Here is a 27,155-nt window from a genome sequence, read left to right as displayed (position 1 = left end):
TAGACAAAATAAACTTTCTTGTGCCAAGTAAAAGAAATATTCCCAGCTCATATGTGCTTAAAGGACTATTTCAACCACTTTGCATATTAATTTGTTCACATTTATTTAAAGGACAGATGGTCACCCCAACTACAATATGTTTTTCACAATTTTTATACTAACTAGGACATTTTTGTAATATTTTTTTTTTGTTAGTGTCTGTTTTGTTCTCGCTTATTTTGAGGATAATATATGGTTGAGCCTGAAAGATCCTTAGAACAATCAATGAAAACAAACACAAACAAAAAAAAAAAAAACAGATTTTCAATTACCCATTCTACAAACAGTAATTATTACTTTTTTTCGGGATCTCTATCCTCTTTTGTTTGTGTTAAATTTCAAAGAGATAAATAATTGAAAATCGATTAGGGTAAAAAATGAATGAATGAATTAGATGATTGACTTAAATGATAAGAAGATTTCCACCCAAATTGTCTGTAATAAATTTTATGAATAATTAATTAGAGGATGCCTATTATTGGGGTTGCCAGATGACGGCAATTTCAATTCATTTAGTATTGTGGTGTTTTCTGACTGAAATTGGCACACACCAACCGCCTACATTAGTTAGAATCTTTATCTTCCTCTTCCTATCCTATATAAATACCTTCCCACCATCAAATAGAGATTAAGATTATTTTGCAAAGCGGAAATCACTGTTTTGAACATTTGAAATAATTAGGGTTATTTTCTGTTCTATCGAGCGACTAATTTGAAATTTCATTCTCTTGAGGGATTTAATATTTTTTAATTTGATTTTCAAAACGTTTTAATCGTTATTGTTGTTATTTTCCTTACCTTTCTCTTCAATTTTTTTTTTCTCTTGTTGTTGTTGTTGTTCTTATTGTGGAGAATGTTGTTTTAATATGTTTGTTGTGGATAATTATAACAAAAGAAATTTTCTACTCAACCAAAGTGTAATTATTCAGGGTAGTTTTGATAATTAGAAATCTTAACTCGAGGGTTGTTAGCGACTGACGACGAAGGACGTGGGTGTAATTTTTTTCAAAGATTGTGTTCTTTTCAGACGAAATTTTGATAAAAATAAGAAAATTTAAATCGTGGGATGGCATTAGAATACCTTCTTTAACAGTCAAAGGAAATTATGTCTTAGTTATTTCATGTTTAGACTTTTGAATCAATTTCCTTGTCAACCAGCTGCTGTTTCCCAGGCAATATTCCAGGCAAACAACTCTGTTTTATACCCTACAAACAAGTATAAGTGGTCTATCGGTTGAAGTATTTTTTCATTGTTAACAACTTAAACCAAAATCATATTTTTGTAAGGACTTTAAAAAACCAAACTTCTTCATTATAATGCTTAAAATTTTTGTACCAAATGTAGAAACAGAAAAATAATAAAATGCACGTCTTGAATTTTTTCTTGTAAAACAAGGCTATAAAATAATCACTTAGCATTTAAAATTCAAGAGTTGGTTGAACAAAATTTAAGAAAAAAATACACAGACAAAAAAGGTTTTTTTTTTTTTAACAAAAAATTGTTCGTGGAATGTTATCATATGACACATGTTTTTAAGGTATTTTTTGATGCTGAATCTAATGACATTAAAATGAAGTAAGTACGATTGCTCTAAAAAAAGTAATTGCTGTTTAAAAACAAGAGTGCTTTTTTTTACCTCAACAGGTAAAATATATAACCGAAACCCATGTGAAAAACATGCTACACTGATGATATTCGGGATAAAGGTTTTAGATCACGCAGGGACAAAGGATTCAAAAAGTTCTGAAAAATATTTTTTTTGAAAGGGTGTTTTTTTGATCGGTTGAGTTATGTGTGAGAAAGGTATCATAACAGCTGACTTATATTTTATTAATTTTTAAAACTTGGTGAAAAAGTTTTGGTTGGTATAAGAATTAAGAATCTATAAAGTGTACAAAATTATCTTGAGTGAAAGGGCGTTTTTTTTTTGAAGAAATGATGAAATTCAGAATTAGTATCACAAAAACTGGGAAAAAATTGTTACACCGCTGAAAATTGGTAAAAATGTTTCATTTATAACAGAAACCAAGAATCTAAGCAGTCTATACAAATATTTTAGGTGAAAGGGTGTATTTTTTTCTTTTTTTTCCGCGATAAGTTCGATAAAATAAATGGTATAAAAGTTACCCTTACGAAATTTATTTAAAATGCTGTCCTTCCTATGGGAATTACGAATAAAATAAGTCCATTAATTTTTTTCATGTGAAAGGGTGTTTTTTTTTTAGGTGTAGAGAAAATATTGGTGTATTTGAAAAAGTGAGTAATACTACCAGTACCCTATTGAAATTTAGCAATTATGTTACTTTTGAGATTAGAAACAAGAATCTTAAGTGTTTATAAGAATATCATGATTCAAAGGGTGTTTTTTTTTTTGTGAAAACAAAAATGATGAGTCGCCCTAATAACATTTTTGGTAATAATGTTGAATTTGGGGTAGAAAGCAAGAATAAAGAATTTTTATAAAAAAATTTAGGTGAAAGGGTGTTTTTTTTCGAAGAGATGGTAAAATATGTAATTGATCCTAAATGTTTTATGAGTCTAACAATTTTTTATTTTTACCTGTACTACTACAAAAATAATGCAGGATGTCTAAAATTTGCTATTATTTTAGTATGGTACCACTTTCAAGTATGATCTGAGTAAGTTGTGGCTTGTGCTGTTGACTTAAGAGGCAAAATCGATTTCACAAAGAAGCCTTGAACCTGAATTCTAAGAAAATCTTTTTATGTTTTCTTGTTTTGCGTTTATGATGGGTTTGCTGATTTAGAAGAAATTTAATATACTCGTACTAGTAGATACAAAATGTTCTTCTGATGTTTTGATATCTTCCAACATGTACGAGTCTGTTAATTTTTATGAACCCCCAAAAAAACAACTTCTTATAAAATAAATGAAACGTCTTATACTTGTTATCGTTACCCTTGACAAATTTTTTCTTTTATTTTTTTTGTTATGATATAAAATTCCCTTTAATGTTAAGGGTATACTTCGAGTAGAGCAGTAGGTACAGAAAAAACATCGATAAAATTGTTAGAAAAAAAAAAAAAAAAAACAAGTAATAGGATGTGGCATCAGGCTCCATCCTCTTTTCGAACTTATACACACTTAAAGGACCAAAAGAACCTTCTCCTCCGTTCTCATTCTCATTTTGCCATCCGTTAAAACGTGACAAGCACTTGTTAATAGTCTTACAAAGAGCTGCCATCTTCTACACCATCCGCATCTTGATAACATCACTTTCGTTTTTGCTATATTTTTACTCTATAGATACACCAAAAGCAGGAGTTGGAATGAAAACTTGCCCCTAAATTGATACAGATCAGGTGTAACGAATGCGTAGGACCACTATACTTAACGCAATAGGTACATTATGATGATTAAAAAAAAAAAAAAAAAAAAAAACAGAGAAAAAAAAACTTGGTAAAATTGCCGGTAGCGATAGGTAATTTGGTACTCGTCCTTTCCTAAAGAAACATGAACGGAATTTAATTTTTACAACATTTTAAGAGAGATTCTTAAAGACGATATATAAGCACCTCAAAGGTGTGTTTAGTAAAATTAATTTGTTTGAAGTGAGAAAAAAAAAATTATACCTATCGAATTTTGTGGTTTTTGAAATTATTTTTTTGAATAATTTTACCATAACTTGAAATGTAGGTAACTGAGAGTTGCAAACATAGGAAATTGAATCAAACGTTTACAGAAGATAAGGAAAAATTATATATGTTATATTGCTTCCAGCTACTGGAACAGATTTGAAGTACATAGCCAAGATAATCCGCCTTTTGTCAAAACAAACAAAAAATGGTATGAGTAGTCTTCCGTAATGAATCGTAGTGCAATAAACTATTTACGGCCCTATTCTGCTATTCGATTCACGTGAAACGAAAGATTTCATTGGTTTATTGTTTTAAACTGGCTTTGAAAAACATCTAACTTTCGAAATCAAAGCGTTGTGGCCCAGACGGCCAATTAGCAATTCCAAAGAAAAAAGTTTGCTTGAATTTATTTTTAACCCCCATTTAAAGGCTTCTTATTTTAGACATTCACTTGAATCGAATAGCAGAATAGGGCCGTTAGTTTCTAATCTTGTAGTCATTGAAGGCTCTCCATAGGTTTTGAAGCCTGGATTCTTGCATTTTTTTTTTGATTCAAACGTTTTCGGTATTTTTTGACGTGATAGAGTCTTATAAATCGATGAATAACGATTGCAATTTCATCTTAGAGGCAAAGTCATATCACGTCAGGTCCAATAGTATAGCTATTTGAAAAACTTTATCCTGACAGTGAACTCGATTTCTAAAAGTTCAACCAGTGTAAAATAGTGTAAAATAAAATGCTTAATAAATTTGTTTGATAAATGGCTGAAATATTTAAACAATTTAAAATAATAATTCATTGCAGGGGATAGACCAGCGACAAAGTGGGAATTTTAGGAATTAGGGAATTTTTTTTTTAGAAACATGAGACAAATCAATGTTAAAATAATTTAAAAAAAAAATGAAGGTCTGATACGGAATTTTGTTTTCGAAACACGAATTTTTGAAAAACACCTATTTTTACTTGCTCTATAGGGCAAGTATTGGTTTCGTGTCGAAAAAAAAAATTGAGGTTTTATTCAAAACCAACATTACGATGATGGAGAATTCCAAAAAAAGTGGGTCTCGCAATTCCGTCCTTGCGTCTGTAAGTAAATCTGTACTAGGGATGTTGCGGATGTTGATTTTTTAACCTTAAAAATAGGTGAATTAGACTTAATAAAAAGTAATAACGCCACCTTCTCTACATCAAGTCGGGGGTTGGTTAATTAAGCCCCACTACTAAATAATTGTTCCTTAAGAAGACTGGCTTGTGGAGTGGGTAGAAATGGTCGGTAAGTTCTTTACTGCGGCACTTTTTTTTTGTCCGGAAAGAAAGATCTTTATTAATAGCCTGTTTTCATCCCAAATTTTATAATTTCGCAAATTAGGTCAGTTCGAATTCCAAATTCTAAAAATGTCCTATGCAATTTGAAATTCAACATAAGGCTTTAGTGAAAACGGACTATATTTAAGACTTTTGCATTTTTTCTGTGTTTTGCCTTAAAAAAAATCAGTAACAGACGTATTACTCGGTGTGACTGCCACTAGTACGCACCATTCGCTGACTCCACCTAACTTCTTTCTTGTCGCATCTTCTTTGCATCCGCATCCGCATGAAAATCCGCATTGATTATTGCGGATGCGGATGTCCCAAATCATGCGGAAGTTCCGCATTTGAGGATGCTGATGCGAATATTCGCAACATCCCTATTCTGTGCCTACACATTTTCACAGCCTAAACGGGTGGACGGATTTTCTTTAAATTTGGTACAGATGATTTTTATGGAATTCTGAAAGTTTGTTTTTTTTTTATCTCGCTTAGAAAGTGTACCTCCCATACAAACTTTTCAATTCAAACCAAATAACTCAAAACCTCTCTAACGATTCGTAATATTCAAAGCAATTGCAATAAAATTGCATTTTTAGTTTTTCTAAAAAATGTCAAAAAAGTACAAATTTTTTTCAAATTATACCAAATAACTCGAAATTTGGATTAAATTTCCAGACGTAATATTTTAAGCAATTCAAATAGAACTGCATTTTTAGTTTTTTCAAAAGAAGTCAAATAAAAAAATATTTTTATTTTTCATTTAACAAAATTTTGACCTTAACATCAATAAAATTTCTTTAAATTTAGGTATATAGAGGCAGCTCTTAAAATCTACAAGTAAACTAACATAAAAGTGTTTTAAACTGCAAGAGCAAGTACGTGCGACTCAAGTCGTGCAATTCGTGCCCTGTATGCATAAAAATAGTAAATACTAGCAATTGGAAATTAATAAGTATAAATAAGGTTTCATAAATATGTACAAAATTTGGATACAAAAAGTTTATACTTTACAATTTTTCAAGTAAAAGCATTTACTATTTTTTATGCTTATCACCCATTTGAGAGTGGAACAATAACATGCAAGTTACCTATTCAAATCTAAAATTGTAACAACAAGAAAACAATTTCCTATCCAATTCAAATTAAAAAAAAAAAAATGTTCCACATACGCCACAGTGATCGTTAAATTGTATTAAATTAGGAATAAAGATTGGACAAAAAAGTCTGTTACATTTCATACCAATTTAACTCTTTTTGTTTGTTCTAGGTCTTAAAAAAAAGGTAAAAAATTAGAGCGGTGTAAGCAAGGAACAACCGTATGGAGGTTAAATAAAAAAAAAAATCATTCCAAGTCCGTAGACGAATAAAAAGTTAATATATGAAAATGACTTCTATGGTTTTTGGAGTATTGAGCACAGAAGATATTTTTAAGAATCCGGTCAAACAATGGTTTTTTTTTTAGTTCTTATTTTTAAAACGAGCATAAGAAAAATCTTAGGCCCATTTGCTGAAACTAGTCATAAATTTTGATCTTAGCTAGGCCAAACATAGCTCTTATGTTTAACTTAGTTTATTCTAAGTTTCTAAAAAATATTTATGATCGACCTAGCAATGATTTACTTTCATGCGAGAAATCCCTGAGAACTTCAAATTAATTTGTCAAATCGATAAAAACGTCAGTTAGTTTTTATTTGTTTTTGAGAAATTTTAGAAAAAAATTGGTAAGAATGCCTTTAAATTAATGTAAAAAGGTAAAAATAGTATAGTCAAATAAAATTTGCGTTTAAATTAATAAATGGAATAATTTTAGTAAATGTGTTTCTGTTTTGTGAACGTATGTGTGTGTCAAAATTAGTGTCTGAAAAAAACAACAAAAGGGTGAACATTCTCTCAAAAAATTTTTAATTGAATTTTTGCATTCGCAGATGGTTGGAATTTATAAAAGTAAGTTAACTCATATTGCTATACTTAATTTTTGTCCATTTTGGTACAAACGCATCATTTTTTGACCGGTATTCTCTCTTTTTTCTCAAATAAATATGCTTAAGTAGAACCTAAACTACTTATGTTCTACTATTTCTTCCCCCTAAGTAATGTTCAACTTAGAGGAATTTATGACCTAGTTTGAAGTTCGTGCAAACTGCAATGTAGAACTTAGTGCTTTACGTGTCACTTAAATATTTAAGTTTTGTTTCAGCAAATGGGCCTTAGTGATCCTGCTGTGTCAAAAAAATATTTTTTTTCTTATTAGTAAATTTTGAACCAAATTTCTGGTCCCGTTCAAAATGTTCGAAAAGTTACCTAAATTTGTTCCATGTTACTTTCAAGGGCGGTAGTTTTTGATAAATTAAAATATTTGTATTTTTGAACATAAACGATGCACAAGCACATACTTGTTTAAATAAAATAATTAAAAAAAATAATCAAATTAAAATTTTTTACTATAGGTACCTATGAAAGAATGTAGCGATTGCTGAGAATTTTTTAGAAATATTAGTTTTACTATCTGCCTGCATATTTTTACTGGATAAATACTCCAGAGGGGGTTATTCAAATACAAACGCAGAATAAGTGTCTGATAGTGAAAACTTATCCCAGTTAAAACATAAGGGTTCACTATAAGACTGGCCCTTAAACTCTTAATAACAATTATATTTTTTTATAAACATTTTTTTTTTAAAGTTATCTTAAATTAAGTATGTAATTTAAAAAAGCATTAAAAACATTCTCCAACTAAAAGCACTTATCATTATTATTATTAACTGATATCTCCCCTTTGCAACCCTTAAATGTTCAATTTTAATTTAAAAAAAAAAGTAGAAGAAGAAAAAGTTCTGTTAACCAGATATTAGTAGTTAAATCCAAACATTAAGTTGTTATTTCTCATCGTTAAAAAAATTAAAAAAAGAAAACTCAAACACAAGCTGTATAAACCCAAAACCACTTCTCATCATGATTCAACGACTACTTTTCTGCAGTGCAGTGCAGTATGCCATTATTTCTGCATGTGTGTGTGTGTTTGTGTGTATTAAGTGCACATAAATTGAGATTGAGTAAAGTACGTGTAAGTAAGTATACAATTGTTTTTTTTTTTTTTGTATAAGAAAACTAAATAATTAAAAATAACTCGAACTTTCACCACAAAATTTAAAAATAAAAAAAAAAAAAAACAAAATAATAGAAAATAAAACAAAAAATAAAAGCGAAAATGAGAGAATAAATGGAAAATAATTGATTGAAGGACAACAATTGAAAGGACTAGAATAATGACAATGATGACAGCGACGCGACTCAACGGTCATCATTGTCATTAGAAAAAAACAAAAAAAAAAAAATAATCATGCACTCACCTCGTATCCTCAGAATCACAGTTCTCATTATCATCGCCACCATTATCACTGTTTGCATTATCATCCACATCGTCCTGGTTATGTTCGTATTGCTCCATTATGTCATTGGATCCGTCCAGTAATCTGGTCTTCTTATCACGTCTTATTGTTGCGATTTTTTTCTCTTCTTCTTGTTTCAACTTTTCAACTTCATCTTTCGATAGGAAGGAGAAAACTTTTTCTATTTCGTAAAAATGAGAAGAAAAAAAAATAAAGTAAATGAGAGGATACTGTTACGAACATCAAATCATAAAAAAAAGGACGACTTGCAAAGTAGAAGAAAATGAAAAAAAATCATCATCATCTTGTTTCGCTGAGTGCTCTTTGGCTCAACTCAGGATCAACCCACAAGGAAATATCTCGGTTGGGTGGTTAATTTTTTTTTTATATTTTTTTTTTATTTTGAGTGGCGTTAGCCATTTTTTTTCTTCTATTCAATTAATACAAAAGAACTAATTGTGAATGGTGGAAGCAGTAAAAATAACAAAAAAAAAGTTACAATTCAAAGAGAGTAATATGCAATAAGAACAGAATAAAGTGGGTGGTGCGGAGTAATTTGAATTGAAATAAAGTTCTGCACTGGCAAAGGCATCGGATGGAGATGGACATGGACAGGACATTAATGTAATAATAACGAAGGAATCGAGCTGTTTTTAAATGCGTTTTTTTGGCGGCGAAGAATAATGGAAATGTTATGGCACTATTCACAAGAGTTTCTATCATAACTTTTTTCTTTTCTTTTTTTTAAACGATTAAAAGAAATAATGGGAGACATGATTAAAGTGGAATTAAAAATTGTAGTAATTGAATGGCACGTGATAGTTTAGTTTTTATTTAATTTTTTTTTTTAATTTAAAAAAATGAGTTTTATAGTTTGACCTGGATATCAATTTACATGATTAAAGAACTCAGCGGTAGATTAAAGTCAAATGTGAGAAGAGATGCGAAAAGAAAGGAGATTTTACGGAAAATATTAATTTAACAATATATTCAAAATTGTAAATTTTTTCAAGGAACTTGTTACATCTTGTCTAAAGAGTTAAATGATCTTCCAGGTTTTTGTTGAAGTGCCAGAGGCACTCATTTTATTAATATCAGTTTTTATTGTTGAGTTGAAATTGACTGTGATATTGTGCTTTAAAAAATGTCAAAAATATTAATTTTCGCATTTTTCTTGAACCGTGAATACATTTGAGATACAATACAATGCAATTAAAGATTCTGAAATTCTTTAAAAAAATAGATATATAAAAAACTTTTTTCTAAGTTTCATCATTGAAGAGAAACATTTGTTTAAAAAAAGAGTATTTTTTTAATAACTTTGTTTTTGGAAAAGTGAAAAAAAAAACCACAAACTCTAGAAATTAAAATTTGTTAAAAATCATAGAAACGCCAAAAGTTTTTTCTACCACAGATCGTTCGAGAGATAGTAAAAAATCGAAAATAACGCTATTACATTTTAGGTATACTTAAAAGGAGATTTTTACAATCAAAAAATTTTATCGTGTTATAAACATTCAGTTTATCTTAAAAAAGCTACGCGTAATACATTGCTATTCAACTTTTTAATCAATTTTTTTTTTATTTAGAAGATTTGATAAATTTGATAGTAGGTACGTAAAAATAAACGAACAAATTTGTTCTATGATATTTTTATAACAAGAACCTTTAATATAACTTTTGCGACACCACACGTGAACTGTGAATGAAATAGTGCGGACGTGCTGCAGTCGTGCGGCATTGGTACACCGAATTTTTTTTCATATTTTCCATTTTTTTTTTAAATGAAACGGTGCGGACGTTTTGCAGCGGTGGTGCGACGCACAGTGGTTCTCTTCTTTTTAGGAAGTGGAAAAACCTATAAAAACTGAACGGGTGGACCGATTTGATTGAAATTTGGTATATAAATTAAATAAAACGAATTCTCATCGTGATCTAAAAATTGTGCGTCGTACTTTAAAATTACTCATTTTTTCAAAAGTTGTATTGAGTAATTTATTTATTTATTTATTTCTTTCTATCGAGCTTAAACTCTATTAGAATATAACAATAATATATACATAACAACAATAAAATAATAGAATAAAATATTCATTGTCAACAATTACATTGGTTTTTTTCATTAAAATATCACTAGCATTAACACTTTTTTGAACAAAAATCTACTTAAATGTAGGTCGATTATGTCACAAATTGGATTAAATAATATGCAGGAGCTGGAAACTGGATCATTTTTGCCGTAGTTTGTATAGAAACGTGGCACATAAAAAAACATATTTTTCCCTCTTAAGGGCCTTAAAGGAGCAAAAATTGGATAGAGGGCAAGTAAAGCAGAACAATCTATATGAGAACATAAAACATCTCTTGCCAACATTATAAGATATTGTTTACGCCGCGTTTCAAGAGTTTGCAAACCTAATATAAGGCATCTCTGATCATAAGAAGGCATAACATCATCAACCCAATTTAGCTTTTTTAGGGCATACCTCGTGAATTTACGCTGTACCGCCTCAATTCTATTAATACTGACATCGTAAGTTGGATTCCAAATACAACAGGCGTACTCAAGATTTGATCTCACTAAAGTATTATACAGAGTTTTTAAAGTAAGCGGGTCCTTAAAATCATTTGAGTTCCTTTTCAGAAAACCTAATAATTTATTACCTTTCGAAACTATATAGTCATAATGATATTTAAAATTTAATTTTTCGTCCATTATTACCCCTAGATCTTTGATCTTCTCAACTTTCTCAAGTTCATAGTTTTTTATTTTATAAACATATTGTATGGGTCGAAGAGATCTTGTGAAGGACATAAATTTGCACTTTGAAATATTTAGATGTAAACAGTTTGTTTCACACCATTTGGATACTTCATTTATATCTTGTTGCAGGAGGTCACAGTCGTAGGAAGATTTAATGACTCTGAAAATCTTAAAATCATCCGCAAACAAAAGATTACCAGAATGTTTCACCCAAGAAGGAAGGTCATTTATAAAAAGATTAAAGAACAAAGGTCCAAGATGACTTCCTTGAGGAACACCAGATAAGTTCTTAATTTCCTTCGATACATTGTTACCAATCTTAACACACTGTGTTCGATTAGTGAGATATTGTTCAAACCACCTTAAGATTTCATTTTCAAATCCCAATGATTTTAATTTTTCTAACAAGATAATATGTTGTACTCGGTCAAAAGCTTTCGAAAAGTCAGTGTAGATTGCATCTACTTGACCACCTCGCTCCATTCCCTTTGTACAAAAATTCGAGAAGAGAGATAAGTTTGTAGTAGTTGACCTACTACTAACAAATCCGTGTTGGTTTTCGGAGATTCCTCGTTTTATACTATATTATAAATGCGTTGATTTTTTTTTTTTTACCATTCACATAATCACTGGCTCTATATGGGAAAAAAATAAAAAACTCCAAACTCAATGGTATATGATAGGTGTAGGTGAAGCGGTTTGCACTAAGAAAGGTTTTTACTCAAATCGCACATTTAATAGGGTAAAACGGGGCAAAATGGCAAAATGAAAAAATTATCTAAAATCTAAATGCGTTGTCGTAGAGAGTTGATTTTTTTTGCAATAGATAGATAATCATTTTTTATGTTAATGGACTTTTGGTAAAAAATTTTTAAAAATCTAAATCGATAAGAAATCGTTAGGTTTTGAAAAGCTTATCAAATTGGGGCAAGTTGAGAAAGGGGTGATTACGAGAGAGGAGAATTTTTCTGGGAAAATCTGAGTACACCAATGGATAGGTGGTGGAAAAATATTCGAGACGTGTGTTGGGATTTTTTTTTAAAGTGAGTAGTTTTTGAGATAGAGAGTTTTGAAAAACACCTATTTTTTGCGTGTTAAAATTGGGTGGGTTTTTATTTTTAGAAATATTTCCGAGTGCTCAAAAAATCTGAAACTTATAGGGTGTATAGGTGGAGTATGTATGAGTGTTTGTGCAAAAAATTGGAACTCTACAATGAAATTTTCCATCAAAATCGAGATGAAGAAGTTTTTTGGAGCCAAGTTTTTTGGTCATTTTTTCCCGTTTTTAACCGTTTTTTATTTTTATCTTTTTTTTTTTAACTCATAAATGAATGAAACTTAGAGGGTAGATAGAGTATTGGCAGGACTATATGTGTACAAAATTTCAATCAATTTCGTAAACACAATTTTGAGATAACGGTAAAATAAAATGTTGGAATTCAACAGGTTATAACTTTTGATCTAGAGCAGATAGAAATTTTATTAAACTTTTATGAGCATCCTGATACAATTACCTTTCATTTGGTATATCACACATAACGGTAGACTAACTACAAGCTACACAATGTTAAATCAAGAAACTTGCGAAAACACTCAAAACACCAGTGGAGATCTGTTGATCATGAACAGTCACCAGTGTAGGAAGTACCGTAATCTCAGTCTGGAAATTCCACATGGTTGACTTTAAAAAATTCTAACTTTTCTTGTAGGCAACTTGGAAATAAGATTGAACCGTCATGTGAAAGGTGAAACAATAAGCTTTAACGTGATATAAAAATTTTTATACGTTGCCATTGAAAAAAATTGATTTAATAGCATGAGAAGAAAAAAATAAATGTTTTTTTTTGCTTTTTTTGATGAAAATACATTGAGTTCAAAAAATTCTAGCTCTTTTTGTAGATGTCACATAGACCGGATATATATATAGATTTTAAGCTGAGACAATAAGCTTTTAGATGGTATAAAATTTTTTATAGGTTGTCATAAAAAAAAATTGAATAAATGACGTGTGAAGATTAATTTATAGGTTTTTTTTGCTTTTTTTGATGAAAATGATTGTTTTCAATAAATTATTTTTATACTTTTTGATCATTCTTAAAATTTTAATATGGCTTTATTCTTTAGGAAATTTTATAAGCTTTTTAATGGTATAATTTTTTTCTAAGCTTTTCATATTAAAAAATCGATATATTGATAAAAGAAAAGAAAAAAAGTGTTTTTTTTGGCTTTTTTTGTAAAATTTGATTGACTTTAAAAAATTATTACTTTTTTTCTACAAAACTTACAGATATAAATTAAGTCTCAATTTCTAGCTTAAGTAACAAGCTATAACATGGTGCTATTATTTTATTAATTTTTGAACAAAAAAGTTGTAAAAAAAAATTAAATAATAATATTTTTTTGTTTTTTTTTTTTTTTAATAAGAAAATTTAAAATATTACAATCTACCTACACATGATTTGTCACAGTTTTTTTGATACTTGCTTGATTTATCTGATTGAGGTATCAATGGAAAGGTAATATCACATATAAAATTAAAAAAATAAAATTTTTGAAATTCTTAAAAAAAATAAAGCAATAAACCGCTTTGATTACTCTTCTTATGCGTTAATTATAAATCTAATTTATTATTTTTTTACACACACGTATGCTTAATTTGACATATCAAACATTATTGTACGTCAATTATAAGCGTCTTGAAAAATAATTGAAATGTGCTTATACACAATTCTAAGCAAAATTCAAGGCAGTTGGTTGGAAAAATTTCATATTCTAAAAACTCTGATGTTGATTTCAGAAATCCTCTTATTACTTCGGTATTTGTTTTTAAATCACAATAAATGGGGTCTCTAATAAATAATGATATTTAAAGCTCACATACATACATTTTGATCAAATAATAATACTGAAAATTACCATAATTTTTGAATGTTTTATTCGTAAAATACAATGTTTTCCAGTGTTTTATACTAATATTTTCTCTCTCTTTTTTTGACCACCTACATATACATTAGGGTGCTTCTTATATGGTCGAAAAAATCTTTTTTTTCGATTTTTTAATGGGCCACCCCTGCATAATTTTCTACTATATAAGCATAGTATATGGTATTTTTTCCGATTTTAATATTAAAATTTAGGGGTCGCTACCATTCACAAAAGATTTAAGTAAAAAAAAAAAATCAATTTCAACAAAAATTTTTTTTTGTTACAATAAAAAGTACGCTTAAAACCCGATTTTTCAATCTTCTAATAAACAGTCAGTTAACTGTCTGTCGAATAAAGATATAAGGCTCATAAACGATCAGATAAAATCATTGAATTTTTCAATTAAGAAAGATCACTCAGTTAGTTATTCTACAGATTAACACAAAAAAAAAAATGTCAAATTCAAAAATATTAAAAATTAAACTTCATTTTTATTCCGCTGTATTTTTATCAAAATTTCTTTCAAAACAGTTAAAGATTTAATATAAAGTACTTAATTCTGATTACAAATTTTAAAATTTTCTGAAAAAAAAAACAAAATTTGGTGTATTTTTTAAAACTTTGAATTGTGGTAGCGACCCCTAGAACGTGTTTAAACTGGACCAAATTTTACCCAATTTATATTTAAGGCAGGAAGAACAAAATGAAAGGGTGTCATATTAAAATTTCGAAAATTGATTTTTAAGAAGCACATTATTATTTGTATTATCATTAAAAATAGTACTCAAAATATTCATTAATATATTATAATAAAAATTATTGCTTTACAATGTTTACGAGTTTAAAAATAATTTTTGAAATATCACAAAATCAGAAATTAAGTAAATCTATTGAAAAGCACATCATTCCTCACAGTTTCTTTAATAATTTCTGGATTTTTAATAGAACGGCAATATGATATATAAAATTAAAAAAAAAAATATAAACCTTGAATATTCTTAAAAAAACTCAAGCGAGAAAGTCTTAAATTCCAAAAACAGACTAAATATTGCACTTAACTGTTATGATTATATTTTTTCCGCAAACTTGATAAATTTAATTAATTTTTTAAAACAATAAGCACTTTAGTTGACATATCAAACATTATTCTACGTCAAATAAAAGCTTCATGAAAAATAATTGAATTATATAGTGGAGTAACTAAAGCTCAAAAATTGGCAATATTAGGGAACCCGGCCGAACAGCTTAGATTTTGATGATATTTTTTTCAAACGTCGGTAATTAGAAATACTTTAAAGTCTATAGATTAAAAATTGCCGGTGTTGCCGTTTTGATTTTTTAAATTAAATTGAAGATTTTTGTGAACAAAAACAAATTTTTTTCAAAAATTTTTCTTAAATTTCATAAATTAACTGATGCCAAAAGATTGTCTAGGAAATTCAAGGAAAAAAAATATATGGGAGTGAGGGACATAGTTCAAGCAATAGATGCAATTTTCTTATTAATTGACTTCAAATACAAAAAAAAATATTTGAACACAACGGCAACACCTACAATATTCAAATATACATTTTTTAAAAGCTAGAAGCTTAGTAATATATGTAAAATTAAAATTAAGTTAATTGAATGAACGGCTTTTGAAAGAATGGTAATTGAACTCAGATTTTTGAAACAAAAAAATTATTGAAAAAATTTTAACATGTCGTTTTTTAAACTTGGTCGTAATATAAAATGCATTTATTTTCAAATTTTTTTGGACGCATTTATTATGATTTTAAATTATAAAAGGAAATGTCAATATGTATTACGGTTTATGAAAAAAATTAAAAAGTATTTTATTGTAGAAGAACTTTTTTTAATAAAAGTTTTGAAAAAAATGTAACTTATTTTTTTTTTTTAAAGTTCAACATCTAAACATAAAATTATTTTTTATTCATTTAATAACCCTTACTGTTGAAAGTTAAATAGCAAAAATTTAAAGTTCCTATTTACCACAGTCTCTGAGAAAATTAATTATTTCAATGCAAAAATTCAGTTTTAATAAAAAAAAAACCATTGAAATTGAAGTAATTTTTCATTTTTTTTTCAAAAGTGTGATATATTTTACCTTTTTTGCTTCGAAATTCAATCGTCAAAATCAGAGCTGTTCGGCCGGGTTCCCTAATAATTTGCTTTAGTTACTCTACTAATACTTATGCGTAATTCTAAGAAAAATCTAAGGTATTAGGTTTAAAACATTTTCGTAATATAAATTGCATTTATTTTTCAAATTTGTTGGCCACATTTATAAAGATTAAAAAAGGAAATATCAATATGTATTACAGTTTATGAAAAAAATTAAAAAGTATTTCATTTTCGAATTCAATTGAAGTTAAAAAAAAATTAACTTATTTTTTTTTTAAGTTCAACATTTAAATATGTATAAAGCTATTTTTACTTCATTCAATAGCACTTATTGTTGAAAGTTAAATAGCAAAAGTTTAAAATTCTTATTTGCCAAAGTCTTTGAAAAAATCAATTATTTCAATGCAAAAAATCAGTTTTTATCAAAAAATCCAATGAAATTGAAGTAATTTTTAATTTTTTTTTGTTTTCAAATCTGTAATAAAAATTACCTTTTCCTCTCCATAATTCATCTGATTATAATAATGGCCAAACACTTTTTCAAAATAAATTTGAATTTTACTACGAAAAAGTTTGAAAAAAAAACCATTTAAAAATTAGTAGTAACTTTTTTTCCAATTGAGGACCAATCTTTCAAAAACTCTTGATTATAGTGAATTTAAATTTTTACAGATGGAAATGAAATTCTGGCTTTTTAAAAACGTGTATGCAAATATTGTAGGTGCTGCCGTTGTGTTCAAAATATTTTGTTTGCGTTTGAAGTCAGTTTGTGAGAAAGTTGAAGATTGTCTTTTACTACCACATACTTTTTTTTTCCTTAAATTACCTAGAGAATCTTTTGGTATCATTTATTTTTTGAAATTTAAGCAAAAAAAAATGTTTATGTTAAAAAAATTAATTTAAAAAAAAAAAACAGTACGGCAACATCGGCAATTTATAAACTGTAGACTTAAAAGTATTTTTGATTGCCGACGTTTTAAAAAAAATCAAATCTGTTCGGCCGGGTTCCCTATTAATTTGCTTTAGTTACTCCACTTATAAAAATTATTGCAATGTCTACGAGCTTCAAATTAATTTTTCAAATATCATAAAATTTAAAATTTCATAGGTAAATCTATGAAAAAGTTGAAATATTGTAAACCACCTGCACATTATTGCTCACAGTTTCCTTAATAATTGCTGGATTTTTATATCAATAGAAATGCAATATGATGTACCTATAAAATTAAAAAAATAGATAAAAACCTTGAAAATTTTGAAAAACTAAAGCAAGAAAGTATTAAATTCCAAAAACCGACTAAATATTACACTTTTAACTGTTATGATTGCATTTTTTCCGCAAACTTGATAAATCAAATGTGCGTCAATTACAAGCTTCATGAAAAATAATTGTATTATACTTATGCGTAATTCAAAGCAATGGATGAATCTTAAAAAACAATTAACTATAAATTAGGAAATTAATTTTTGATCATTATAAATCCGATTAATGAAAGCTTATTAGGGGAAGTGAGGCAAGGCCGCCTGCCCTTTCAGTGTTTGACTGTGTTAAAACCAATAAAAAACTTCTTTTAATTAAAGTAAAGGGGCATATTAAAAGTCGTTTTAAGACCCCGGTTTATCTTAGACTACGGTTTACCCAATGTTATTTAAATAGGATAAACTGCAGTCTTTCTTAGTAATAACTAAGACAGCGTCAATGAATATGGCCCATAGTCTTTATTCTATAAGTTTTTTTTTTTTTAGAAACTCTCAAAATTAATAAAAAAACACTGAAAAGAAGATAATACGTTTTGAAAAACATCAAACAAAAAACTTTCTTGCTTCCACATGAGTGTAAGACTGCCCTATCAAATTTTGTTGGTAACAAAATTGTTTCTTTTGTTGGCAATCTATTTGTAATAATAATAACACACGTAGAATAAATATTTTCATTAGTTCTTCCACGAGTCATTTATATTTTTGGCAACTTTAACGGATACCTTATTTTTTCACTTTTTTTAGCTGCCAAAGCTTTCAATTTCGCCCAATGCACCAGTCATAGGTATCCTATCTGATTTTAATATTTTTTTTAATGTTGTCTTTACGACTATACATCTTTCACAGAAAATACTTTGGAATATTTACTATCTATTATAGAAAAGGAAATGCTAAAAATACTACTGACATACATACCAGAAGGCACTTATTTTATGTTACAAGTGTTGCCAATATTACTTTTTTTCATGCAACAAAGTGCAACGCACTTAACACTAGATGAATTTTTAGCAAAAAAGAATATGTATTAGAAATTGCAATTTTATATGAAAATATGAATATTTTCAAGCGTATTTAGCAAATATTTTCTTTCCTTTTATTAAATAATTTAATTTTTTTTTTGTAAAAAACGCAATTTTTTTTTAATAAATCTTTTAAAAATTATATTGCTTTTTTAATGCTTTTGAGAACTTATGATAATTTTGTTATTTTAATTATAGAAAGCATGAGAAATAATTAAAACAGGAGATGTACCTATAATACAATTTTGTATATTTAAAACTTAATACTTGATTACCATAACACATAATATTGTTTAAGTTATAATAAACTTTCCATATAACCAAACTCAAACCCTCTTTACTGTTAACTTCATTAAAACTTTAACCCCACCCTTATACCAATAGCGTGCCCAAGAAGTAGTATTTTAAATGATTAAATGTATTCATGTGTACAACAACAACAAAAAGAGGAAACAAGCATCAAACAACAAACAAGGACCAACAAACAACCAAACACCCCAATAACCAACCAAACAACTTAATAACAAAACAACAAACACCTAACAATAAACACCCAACAATAAACATCAAACAATAAATAACAATTAACAATCGACAGATAAAAAACAAGAGACAGTCAAACAATTAAATCATTATACAACCAAACAACATAACACTAACAACAAACAATCAAACAATCAAACAAACAATCAAACAAACAATCAAACAAATAATCAAACAAACAATCAAACAAACAATCAAACAAACAATCAAACAAACAATCAAACAAACATTCAAACAAACAATCAAACAAACAAACAAACAATCAAACAAACAATCAAATAAGCAATCAAACCAACAATCAAACCAACAACAAACAACCAAAGAAACAATCAAACAAACATACAAACAATCTAACCAACATTCAACTATATACATAAAACACTATAATACATAAAACACTATTTGATTGCACTCATAACCATAGCAGCGAAGCGCTATGCAACGGGCAGGTCGGCTAGTATTTTCATAAATACGTTTTTTAACTATAGCTTCAAAAATCTTAGGAATAACTTGCAACTTAGAAATAGGTCTGTAGTTAACAATGTCTTGTTTAGAGCCCGCTTTGTGTATTGGTGTAATAACCGAAGTTTTGTGATGTGAATTTCTCTTATACTTTTAAAACTTAATTAAAACCGAATACAAAGAAGGTTTTGAGAAAGCAAATAACTAAAAAGTTTCAGAATTATTATAGCACCTTACTACTTACTTACTATACTCTGTCCGATAAAAATTGGCACTTGGCAGCACAGGCCTTATAGGAGAGCTTTTTTAAAATCAGTGGGACCTAACAGTTGCCAAACGAAAAATATGCCCCTGAAACACACAAGAAAACCACAGACGCGCCATGGAATTGTTGTTGTAATTTGTTTACCAAGCGACGTACATCCCCCTATGACCGATCTGCCACACGATCTGTGGCAGAATGAAACTCAATCATCAAAGTTGTTTTTTAAAAGTTTTCACAATACATAAGAGTTACCATTGGTAAACTTTCTTCATAAACTACTCCCTTTTCTATTATTTTTCTGAAAGAGCTTTCAGGATTAATGCTTTTTTCAAGCTTTTAGAACGAAAAAAAGCATATGTGTTGACGTGGTGTTTGGGCTGTTTTTTTTTTTTTGTATTTTGTGTATGTAGGAAAACAGTTAATGTCAATATTTTAACACGCATTTCAACATTTTAACAGGAAAAATTTGTTTCGCATGCGTGGGGTTGGGCTGTGTCATAAATGAGTGAATTTTTGTTTGTTATTGTGGTTAAAAAAGAAAAATTAATTTTTTTTATTCGTTTTTGTGAAATTTTTCCGCCAAGATGGTAACGCTGGTACCTTTTCAAAACATTTTTTCTGGATGTGATAGACATATCCAGAAGGCATGAAGCAGAGTGAGATGCAAATGCCCTATCTTCCCTGTACTGCCAATTTTTATCGGACAGAGTATAGCCCAAAAAATTGTGATTTTTTTTTACTGATTTTCGATAGGATGTATCTCAGTAAAAAATGATCGTATCATGACAAAACAAAAAGCATGTGAAAGCTACATTCGTCTAGTTTTAGGATTTAAAAACTAAATATTTTATTTCTAATGGTAAAATAACTAGATCTGGAATTATTTAAATACCAAAATTTTCTAAATTTGTTTTTACTTTTCTCTAAAAAATGTGGGAACATTTTTTGCGAAAAAATGATTATCATTTTTAGAAAGGCTATTTATTTGGCTTTAAAATTCTTTTTGTTTCAAACTTCTATGGTTTGTTTTAGACTGCAAACCAAAAGCCATAGTTTTGATTTTGACTATCAATATCTCAACAACGGATCACCTTACAGAGAATTTAAGGATACATTTGAAAACTTCATTTAATTCTCTACAAATAAATTAAGTTTACTTTGTTTAAAAAAATATTTTCTTACATTTGAGATCATTTAAGAAATGCTATCAAAATAGGCCTTTTTACGGTTTCTTAGAAAATGTGCCGCTATTTTATAACTATGGTTGATTATGAGCAAAATTAAATTCGTTTGAGTTTATTTCAAAATTTTATTAAACATACCGTTAAATTTTAGATAAACCAAAGAAAAGTAAAAGTTTTCAAAAAAAAATTAAATTTATACCGTTTTTTGATATTTTCCCTTTTTTTTGAAAATTTTTGATTTTTCTTTATTTTTTGGTTTATCAGTGATGACTACATATAGTCTATTGAATAGACCCTTTTGGATGGAACAAATTCGTTCAAGAGTTTTTATTGGCGATTATGATTCCTTGGCATACAAGAATACTCCAGCCAAAAGTGCTACTAAATCCATTGGTGCATTTCTGAGAAAACGGCAACACTGGTCGGTTTTCAGTTTTTTTGATTTAACTCGAAAATCAAGCCTGACTTTGAAATGGTTCAAAGACACTTTTTATAGCAAATTAAATTTTCTGTCAAGTTAAGATGGTTAAAAAATTTTAAAAATTATTTTTGACTAATATTCTAACCTAAAATCAAAGAAAAAAAAGTTAAAAAATTGACAATTTTATTTTTTTTTACTAAATCAAGGGGCATTTTGTGTATGTAGCCGGGACGTCCAAACTTTGTACTAATGAAATAAAGTAGAGGTAAAATCCTTTGATAATATGCAATTTTTAATTTTTTTTGTCAAGAAACAACTTAAATGTACCTATTCAAAAATTAGCACTTTTTCTAAATTTTTGACTTTTTTAGTTAAAAGCAAGTTTTTAAAACTCCATAAAATCGTATTAATTGGTAACTTTTAGACTTTTAAAGTAAACATACTTCGAGGGATTGATTTAATATAAACTAAATATGACAAACAAAAAAAATGTATTTGCATCCTTATGGCTTTTTGTGCAATTTTGTGTATGTGCATTTTTATAAATTCGGGTCGAATGGATGGACGGAGAGCCATTAGCTTTGGTCTATTGCATAGAAGAACATTTAATACCAACTCTTTTACTGTTTTCAATGGCCTGAAAAACAATTCTTGTAAAATCCGCGACCAACGAAAAGTTTCTCATGAAAAACGAAAAAAATACTCTAATGAGTTTGAAACAAAATAGCTCAGGCAAATTAGTAAATCAAATTGCACTTTTCGCGGGACAAATTTTTTTCATGGAACGTGTTTAGGTGAATGTCCTTATCGTAAAAGTGAATTTTTTGGGATGATAAGATATCGGGAACAGCCGCCATCTTGGAAAAGAGGTCGGTGCCGTTTTTATTTTATAACTCCATTTTTACTCATTTAAACCAAAAATGTCCGAGGATAAACTTATTATCAATTAAATTATCTAAAAAATGGTATACAAATGAATTCCGTGAGTTAGTTAAATTCAATTTTATAGTCGGTCAAAGTCCGGGTTCTTCTCGCAAGGTTAAGACAATATGACATTTTTTCAAATATCTGAAGAACTTTCGATTTGTTTGGGATTTTCTTAAAGAATGAATTATAGCACTTTTAATTATCTATGAAATGAACCCTTTATTGTTTTTGTAACCATCACATTGTAGAAGCAACAAACGTCGAAGTCATGATATACGATTTTTAAACTGAACATATTTGGGATTTCAATAGTTCAAATAAACAATCAAAAATTAAACACAATAGTCTCGAAAACATAACGGCTACACACCTCATATCTTGAGTTATACTTATCGTAATGCTGAGATTGAGGTGTTTATGTTTAGGAAAAATGACAGGGCATCAGTTCTTATATTTAGAATTTTAAATAGTGTCACTTTAGCTTATTCACATTAATTGGAAAATTCACTTCATTTAAAACCTCGAAAACCATATAAAGGTTAACATTAAAGATTTCAAACTTTGAATTCAATATTTAGACGAATATAGTTAAAAAACTGTTTACTTATATTTTGGTTATACCTCCACTTCAAAAATTTGCTCGGTCTAATAGAAGAAAACTTGATATTTTCTCACTTTTGACTGGTAGAATGTGAACTTCGACGTTAGATAACTTATACATTATGTTGGTTACAGTAATGATAAAGGGCTCATTTCATAGATAATTAAAAGTGCTATATTTCATTCTTTTAGAAAATCCCAAACAAATCAAAAGTTCTTCAGATATTTGAAAAAATGTCATATTGTCTTAACCTTGCGAGAAGAACCCGGACTTTGACCGACTATAAAATTGAATTTAACTAACTCACGGAATTCATTTGTATACCATTTTTTAGATAATTTAATTGATAATAAGTTTATCCTCGGACATTTTTGGTTTAAATGAGTAAAAATGGAGTTATAAAATAAAAACGGCACCGACCTCTTTTCCAAGATGGCGGCTGTTCCCGATATCTTATCATCCCAAAAAATTCACTTTTACGATAAGGACATTCACCTAAACACGTTCCATGAAAAAAATTTGTCCCGCGAAAAGTGCAATTTGATTTACTAATTTGCCTGAGCTATTTTGTTTCAAACTCATTAGAGTATTTTTTTCGTTTTTCATGAGAAACTTTTCGTTGGTCGCGGATTTTACAAGAATTGTTTTTCAGGCCATTGAAAACAGTAAAAGAGTTGGTATTAAATGTTCTTCTATGCAATAGACCAAAGCTAATGGCTCTCCGTCCATCCATTCGACCCGAATTTATAAAAATGCACATACACAAAATTGCACAAAAAGCCATAAGGATGCAAATACATTTTTTTGTTTGTCATATTTAGTTTATATTAAATCAATCCCTCGAAGTATGTTTACTTTAAAAGTCTAAAAGTTACCAATTAATACGATTTTATGGAGTTTTAAAAACTTGCTTTTAACTAAAAAAGTCAAAAATTTAGAAAAAGTGCTAATTTTTGAATAGGTACATTTAAGTTGTTTCTTGACAAAAAAAATTAAAAATTGCATATTATCAAAGGATTTTACCTCTACTTTATTTCATTAGTACAAAGTTTGGACGTCCCGGCTACATACACAAAATGCCCCTTGATTTAGTAAAAAAAAATAAAATTGTCAATTTTTTAACTTTTTTTTCTTTGATTTTAGGTTAGAATATTAGTCAAAAATAATTTTTAAAATTTTTTAACCATCTTAACTTGACAGAAAATTTAATTTGCTATAAAAAGTGTCTTTGAACCATTTCAAAGTCAGGCTTGATTTTCGAGTTAAATCAAAAAAACTGAAAACCGACCAGTGTTGCCGTTTTCTCAGAAATGCACCAATGGATTTAGTAGCACTTTTGGCTGGAGTATTCTTGTATGCCAAGGAATCATAACCGCTAATAAAAAGTCTTGAACGAATTTGTTCTATTTTTGCTCTGGAGCTCGGGTCTATTAAATAGACTAATAGAACTCTTATAGTGTAAACCACTTAATTTTACAAAAAAAAGCCGTTAAATTAGAAACGGTAATACCAGAAGCCAATTTCAAGTGCTGTTTGAGTGAAACGCATTGCTACACCCAAGAAGCTCTTACAGGAGAATGGGTCAATATGGGACATTTGTTTTAACACCATAAATAGTATATATCATAAGCTTTAAATTAATACTAAAATGAAAGTGGAGCATCGTGGAGCTTTTTTTTATAGGCCGACAAAGAGTAAAAACTATTCGCTCTAGAGGTTTCTTCATATAATATTCTGGTTTTTCTGATTCAAAAGCAAATTCAACAAACGGTAAATGTAGACTTAAGGACAAATATACCATTAACAACACTACATACTTTTTTTTTTTTAAAAAGCTCTATTCTTAAAAAAAAATTCGTCAAAAGTTGCAGAAAAAAAGAACGAAATTTCCAAAATTTTAAAGAATCTAGTTTGAGCTAAGAATACTCCTCGGGACCCAGGCTATGCAAAAAATTAAAATTGATTGCATTCTGTATTTAAATATATTAAATTGTTTCACTTTTTTGGGTTTTTTCCATCTGGGAACCACTGTGCGACGACCGCGACGGTTTAGAAATTTTTGATCATGGTGCGGAAGTGCTGCAGCGGCGCAGGTGCGGCGCAATAAAAATGTCTGATAATATTGCTGCAGCATTTATATAGATGCCATAAAAATTTTCGTAACATTTAAAAATAAATGACTAGCTAAATGACTGGGACTAGCATAAGAGACTTGTCAGCAGATGAGTAACTAAGTACTGAACTCGTAACTCTTTCTCAGATATTAAGGTTTTCAACTTGCAATTGCTTGTGATATGATGTTCATAAAAATATATAATAGTTTTATGTATGGCAAAAACAATGCAGCTGTCAGATTTATATCAAATACTATTAAAACATTCGGATATCCTCAAATAACATGAACATTGTGTATTCCTGTTAAAGTTCAGCGAAGCTTAATCACACTCTGTGACTCTTTGACATTTATACTCTTCATCAAACTCTCATGAATATTTATTCCACTGTTTCCATAAATATAACTCATTGACATTTAAACATGTTTATTGAAAGTCAAAACTCACCTTGTTTCTGTGCTGGCTTATGTTGATCCTCCATAGCCGATTCAAAGAATCTCTTTTTATCCGAAACCGATTTGGGTGTTTTAGCTGATGTAGGTGGTGACTGTTTTGGAAAAAAAAAAAATAAATAAATAATTGATACAAATTATTAAAACAAGTTCAACAAAGGCAGTAAAAATAATTTTAAAAAATGATAAAATAATATCAAAAGAAAAATACACTTAAAAAAAATTATTATTATTCCAAAAAAGGCTGGGAAACAAAAATAAATCTCACAACAACAGAACAAAAAAAAAAAATAAAAAACAAAATACCAAAACAAGGATAAAAAAAAAAAGAAATAAACTCAAGTTTCATAAGTCAGTGTAAAATTACAGATGCTTCACCATTAATCACCAAAGATAAAGAACGGAAACAGAGCAAAATTTTGTTGTAGGTGGATGGTAGATATTCTCTTTCGTAGGTGTAACAGTGTTATCCTTTGCTCATTTAGGAAAAGAGGGAGTAAGGATAAAAAGGGAAATGTATTTTCCGAGATTGTACATATTTTTCTCTCTAATGGCAAGCTTGGAAGAGGGAAAAACCGAGGTGGAAATGCTTAGGGTAAAAAAAGAGTGTAGGTAGGTGGAAAAAGCTAGAATGCAAATGCTTAAAACAGTCGTGCACGATTTTTAGTTGCAGTCAGGGCAAAAAGGATTCTTCCCCCGCCCGCATTTCTTCCATCATTTCCCATTAATTAGAGCTGTTCGAAGAAAAATTAATTTCACATCAGATTAGAATTTTCAATTAAATTCAATATCAAAGATGAAGACAGAAGGACAGTGCTCTCTTCGTTTTATCGGCGGGCGAGGCGGTAGCAACAGCGTCCTCCAAAGAATGCATCTGATGATGCTGGCTGGCTCAACAAGCAACAAACGCTCTATCTTTAGAAATACCTCGTAGATCGTAAAAGGTATACTCGTATTATGTGCTTCTGCTCCTTTAGAAGCCATTTCCACATCTTGATAGGATTTTCTCTCATTATGGGAATTAATTTCATATTTATGGGAATTTTAATACGGTTAGTGGCATCGCTGTGAGAAGGGTTTTCGGAGGTTTTTAGGTAGAGTTCAGAGCCAATCGTTACACACCGGCATTTTGCGAAATTTTAATTATCCTATCGTGTCACTTAATGGCTAAAATGGTATGATGGCAACTTCTGGCAATTGCAAAATGACAGGGGGCGCTGCTACTAGCAGAGGGAAACCAAGCCGTTACCAAGAGGGTTTTCAGAAGTGGGATATTCTATCTTTTTCTTATGGCGTTGTTCTCTATCTCCTCTTGAATTGACACCAAGGAAAATTAAATTTCAAATCATTGATTAGCTGGCTAACACGTTGGTGTTGTAAGTTTGGGTTCGGTAAGGTTGCTTTTGGTTAGATGACTTGATGGGTTTGTGGTTCGTTGGTTGGATGTTAGCTGATGTAGCTTGTTCTTTTTGTATAAATAAAAACCTTTCATTGATGAGATGAAAATGAAGGAATACTAAATTGGGAGCAAGTTTTTGTGGTGAAATGTCAATTAGCTACCCAATTTATTGATGTGGATGCAATTATCGGGGAAGGAGGATGATTTGCTAACGACCGAGAGAGAGAGAGAGAGAGAGAGAGAGAGAGAGACGTCATAGGATAGGAAAATTACATTCCTATCATTTGCCAAATTAATATTAGATCGATTTTGGTAGGTTCCCTATTATACAGATTGGAGAAGGTATAGTACGTGT

At 29.0% G+C, this 27,155-nt stretch overlaps 1 protein-coding gene across 18 annotated transcripts in view; it reads right to left on the bottom strand.

Annotated features, from left to right (window-relative positions):
• LOC129913044 (protein lap4) overlaps positions 1 to 27,155 on the bottom strand; it is a 335,223-nt gene that overhangs the window by 50,266 nt on the left and 257,802 nt on the right. For all 18 annotated transcript variants that reach the window (XM_055991409.1, XM_055991410.1, XM_055991416.1 and 15 more), the window contains 2 exons: positions 25,397 to 25,496; positions 8,302 to 8,521 (listed from right to left, as the gene is read on the bottom strand). In XM_055991409.1, coding sequence (XP_055847384.1) covers positions 8,302 to 8,521; positions 25,397 to 25,496 — 320 coding nt within the window. The remainder of the gene's footprint in view (positions 1 to 8,301; positions 8,522 to 25,396; positions 25,497 to 27,155) is intronic.

Source organism: Episyrphus balteatus, chromosome 3, assembly GCF_945859705.1.
Source record: "Episyrphus balteatus chromosome 3, idEpiBalt1.1, whole genome shotgun sequence".
Lineage (NCBI taxonomy): Eukaryota > Metazoa > Arthropoda > Insecta > Diptera > Syrphidae > Episyrphus > Episyrphus balteatus.
This window is presented reverse-complemented; position numbering and strand designations above follow the sequence as displayed.